Source organism: Octopus bimaculoides, chromosome 18 (assembly GCF_046866305.1).
Source record: "Octopus bimaculoides isolate indiv1 chromosome 18, ASM4686630v1, whole genome shotgun sequence".
NCBI classification, from domain to species: Eukaryota; Metazoa; Mollusca; class Cephalopoda; order Octopoda; family Octopodidae; genus Octopus; species Octopus bimaculoides.
Genome location: NC_142945.1, coordinates 46,801,973 through 46,806,972, shown reverse-complemented (window position 1 = coordinate 46,806,972; position 5,000 = coordinate 46,801,973). Strand labels below are relative to the sequence as shown.

At 38.2% G+C, this 5,000-nt stretch overlaps 1 protein-coding gene across 13 annotated transcripts in view; it reads left to right on the top strand.

Annotated features, from left to right (window-relative positions):
• LOC106877380 (solute carrier family 28 member 3) overlaps window positions 1-5,000 on the top strand; it is a 178,255-nt gene that overhangs the window by 111,064 nt on the left and 62,191 nt on the right. For 11 of the 13 annotated variants that reach the window (XM_089366114.1, XM_014926270.3, XM_089366118.1 and 8 more), the window contains exon 2: window positions 4,584-4,744. In XM_089366114.1, coding sequence (XP_089222240.1) covers window positions 4,607-4,744 — 138 coding nt within the window. In that variant the 5' untranslated portion in view covers window positions 4,584-4,606. Of the gene's footprint in view, window positions 1-93; window positions 396-4,583; window positions 4,745-5,000 lie in introns of those variants that run through there. The other 2 variants (XM_089366116.1, XM_014926271.3) reach the window with 2 other exon arrangements.

The window sequence follows — 5,000 nt, the reverse complement described above, 5'->3', positions numbered from 1 at the left end:
TATATGTATATATATATACATATATATATTATATGACAACACACACACACACACAATTGTATATATATATATATATATACCGTGCAGTCCTGCACTGGATTAGTCTATCGAATTTTGTTACACATCGCTGGTCACAATACGCTTTGTATAGTTTTTCATACACACTCACAGACACACACACACACACACACACGCACTTACACACACCGAGATAACAACATCCTTTGTGTGTGTGTGTGTGGGCGCGCGTGTGCGTGTGCCTGTGTGTGTGTATGTGTGTGTTTGAGCATATAAATATCGTCGGTGCTTTGAGCAACGAACAGAACTTGGATGTTAACTGATTTAATAACAATCTCCATATCAGACACTAAATATGCTAAATTTTTCCTAAACAGGTAAAAACTATCTTTAACTTTTATCTTTTATATTTTTTTTTCAGTCATTAGACTACGGCAATGCTGGGGCACCATCTTGACGGGTTTTTTTTTTTTAAGAAATCCACCCCAATACTTTTTTTTTTTTTTTAAAGCCTGATATTTATTCTATCGGATGTCATTTGCCGAACCGGTATTTTACGGGGACGTAAATAAACCAACGCCAGTTGTCAAATGGTGGTGAAGGACACGGACAAACATAAACACGCTCATACATACATACATACATACATACCACGTTCTTTTGACTTTTGTTGTCTGTTTTTATTTTCGATTAATACATATACACACACATACATACATACATACATATATATATATATATATATATATATATATATATATATATATATATACATATACATGTACACACACACACATATATACTCTTTTACTCTTTTACTTGTTTCAGTCATTTGACTACGGCCATGCTGGAGCACCGCCTTTTAGTCGAGCAAATCGACCCCAGGACTTATTCTTTGGAAGCCTAGTACTTATTCTATCGATCTCTTTTTGCCGAACCGCTAAGTTACGGGGACGTAAACACACCAGCATCGGTTGTCAAGCGATGTTGGAGGGACAAACACAGACACAAGCACATACACACACACACATACATATATATATATATATATATATATATATATATATATATATATATATATATATATATACGACGGGCTTCTTTCAGTTTCCGTCTACTACCAAATCCACTCACAAGGCTTTGGTCGGCCCGAGGCTATAGTAGAAGACACTTGCCCAAGGTGCCACGCAGTGGGACTGAACCTGAAACCATGTGGTTGGTAAGCAAGCTACTTACCACGCAGCCACTCCTGCGCCTATATACTGCTATGAACTGGGACTGAACCGAAGGCGACATGGTTGGGAAGCGGGTTTCTTAACCACTCAGCCGCTTCCACGTTTATTTTAATCTGGGATTTTGTTGTTATTATTGTTGCTGCTGCTGTTGTTTCTAATCTTTGATATATTCCCATTCATTCGTTCATCCGTACTGTGTCGTGATGAGAAATTGCTGGGTCGGGTCATTGAGATGGTCGTGAGATGCACTAAAAATAGCAGCTAAATAGGCCTTAAATCACGCACCCCCAACAATGTTTTTTTTTTATTTATTTAATCGTATGAATTCCCGTGTGTAGAATATAAATTCGCAAAAGTTTCCTGAAAATTCCTCAAAATAAAAAAGTTACGAGGAGTTACATGTGCGTAAAATGGAATTCCGCCAGTACTTCATTTGTTTACAGTTTCATATCAAAACGTGCTATTTTCGGAAGGTCACACAAAGAATGACATCGTCCATATCCTGTTTTCTGACTGGGTGAAAATTATCAAACTTTAAACCTCTATAATGTTTTTTTTTTTGTTTTTTTTCTGAAAAAAGTTAAATATCTCCTGAGATTCAGCTTGGAAAACTACATAAATACACCAAATTAAAAATTTTCAATAAACTTTGAAATTTCCACAGCTCCAGCCAAACAGAAAAGAGCCAATTATTAAATAATTATTATTTGTACTCTAGGTACAAGGTCTTCAAAGTTTTGGGGGTTGGGGGTTAGTCGATTACATCGACTCAGTGCTCAACTGGTACTCGTTTCATCGGCCCCGAAGGTATGAAAGGCAAAAATCGACCTCAGCGGAATTTGAACTCAGAATGTAAAGACGGATGGAATACCGCTAAGCATTTCGCCCGTACACTGCCTTGAATTATTAAGTAATATTATGATGTTATTAAAGGCGGTGAGCTGGCAGAGTCGTTAGCACGCTGGGCGAAATGCTTAGCGGTATTTCGTCTGCCGTACGCTCTGAGTTCAAATTCCGCCGAGGTCGACTTTGCCTTTCATCCTTTCGGGGTCGATAAAATAAGTATCAGTTGAACACTGGGAGTCGATGTAATCAATTTGTTGGCCTTGTGCCAAAATTTGAAACCAATACGGAGAAAAAAAAACGAAAAAAGCTTTAAAAACTTTTACACTCCTTTCAAAGAGAATAAATTAAAAGAAAAAAAGGAAGACTCAGCGGGGTGGGGGTAGGGAGACTGGTCAGAGGAGAAAGTCCAGTCCTTCATATTTGTCTCAGTAGTGAAAAAGACACGAATAAGTAGAACAACTACAGTAGGAAAAGAATCACAGTTTGTTTAACAGAGAGAGAGAGAGAGAGAGAAACAGACAGACAGAGGGAAAAGAGTCATAGAGACAGGGAGGTAGAAAGAAAGAGAACAAGGGTGAGAGTGAAGGGGGAGATATAGATATATAAACAAGTAGAGAGGCTATGAGAGAGAGAGAGAGGTACAGATACTAGGACAAAGAGCGTGCATGTTTGTGTGTGTGTGTGTGTGTATTGCGCTTTAGAAATAATATTTTACTTCTGGTTTACTTATATTCAAGAGCAGGGGGATACTGACTATTTATGAAGTGCTAAACTGTTTCGTCCCTAACAGGACGCTGACACGTTTCTACTGATGCCGTTGTAAACCACTGAGTCACCGACAGCATTGTGTCATTGTTTTTCTTTTCTAGTTTTACTTTTATTACACCCCCACGCACTCCCCCTCCCCACACCCACCCACCCTCGCACTCCCCCGACTCTCAACCTCGCACACCTCACCCTCATAAACACAGGAGTGGTAAATGTGTTCTACATTTCAGTTTGATAGACAAAGCCATTCTTATGTGTTTGATTTCGATCAATTGTCCTTGTGTAAGAGTCAATTTCTTTTCAAATTACAGAAAAGTTGCTCTGCGGCTGTTGCTTTCAAATCTAATTGCATTTTTTTCTCTACTTTATGCAATAATTCCCATTATGGGCCCATTGGACCCTCGAATCAAATCCAGACAATACTCTTGTCATTCTAAACAGAATAAAATATAATTTTCCTAGATATTTATCAGGTATAAAATAAATAAAATTGTATTCAATTTATTTACTGAATTTTAGATAAAATAGAGAAAATTATGAAAATATTCCTGTAAATTTGTGTGGTATTGCATCACCTTCAATCTGCTAGGTTGTAGGGTGATGCAATTCTTACAATATATTACATCATCTTTCAGGAGAGTATAAATATGTGAGAGAACAATATCTACCTTTAGTCTGCTGTCAAGTTTCATGCAGTTCTCTTGTGCTTTCCAATATACCTAGGCATGAAAACTTGAGTGAAGACCAAATATCGAAAAGGTTATTGGAATTAGATGAAGAATGGGAAGAAGATAGTAGTGATTCCTTCTATTACTCCGAAGATGATGGTGAAAGTGATTGTGTGCTGGATACTTTAGGTTCTGTGTCATCAGATGACGAAAATACCCAAAAACAATTATCTGCAAGCCACCCAAATATGAATGAGTAATATGTTTCTAGAGACAGACAAGAAGTTTGGCATTCCAATCCTCTTACTCAAGCAGCAGTAAGAACTTCACCTTGCAATATTGTATGCCAAGAATGTGGACCATCCTGTTTCGCTTAAAGGTCTTGCGATAGCATTGAAACATGTTTTACTATGTTTATGCGCCAGAATCTTCTTGAAGCAATTTGTAAATGGACAAATATTGAAGGTCAGATCGTTCACAAATATAAATGGAAGGACATTGATCACTCTGAACTAAAGAAATTTATTGGACTGATTTCGTTGTGGCTGAGCACTCCACAGACACATGTACCCTTAACGTAGTTCTCGGGGGAGATTCAGCATGACACAATGTATGACAAGGCTGGCCTTTTGAAATACAGGTACAAGAGAAACAGGAAGAAAAAGTGAGAGAAAGTTGTGGTGAAGGAGTACAGCAGGGTTCGCCACCATCCCCTGCCGGATCCGCGTGGAGCTTTAAGTGTTTCCGTTCAATAAACACTCACAGCGCCCGGTCTGGGAATCGAAATTGTGATCCTACGACCGCGAGTCCGCTGCCCTAACCACTGGGCCATTGCACCTCCACAGACACAGACACACACACACACACACACACACACACACACACGCACGCACATATATATATATATATATATATATATATATATATATATATATACATACATGCGTACACGTACACATATGTATATGGCTGGATGTAAATGTATATGTGTGTGTGTGTTTATGGCACAAATTAATACAACAATTTTTTTCTCTCTCTCTCTCAACAGCAGGAAGAGTACAACTATAAGCCATGAGTATAGAACTGACCAATGTCCAATCAATTCAATCTCCTGGAAAGGATGGAATCAATAATTCTACGATGCCCATTCTCAATGGCAACGAGGAAAACAACCGCGAGAAAGTTATTGCTGATGGCAACGGACAAATTGTAAGTAGGAACTTCTTATATTTCCTTTTAGTTTTCAACTTAATTTTATAATTCCTCCTCCTCCTCTTACTACTACTACTACTACTACTACTACTACTACCAGTGGCAAAACTTTGAATACAACTGGCTGCGCATGCAGTTTACGAGATGTTACACAGCAGAAACGAACGTTGGATTCATTCAAAATAAAATCATCCTTCTGTCTGTCTGTCTGTCTGTCTGTCTGTATGTATATATGTATGTATGTGTTGTGTGT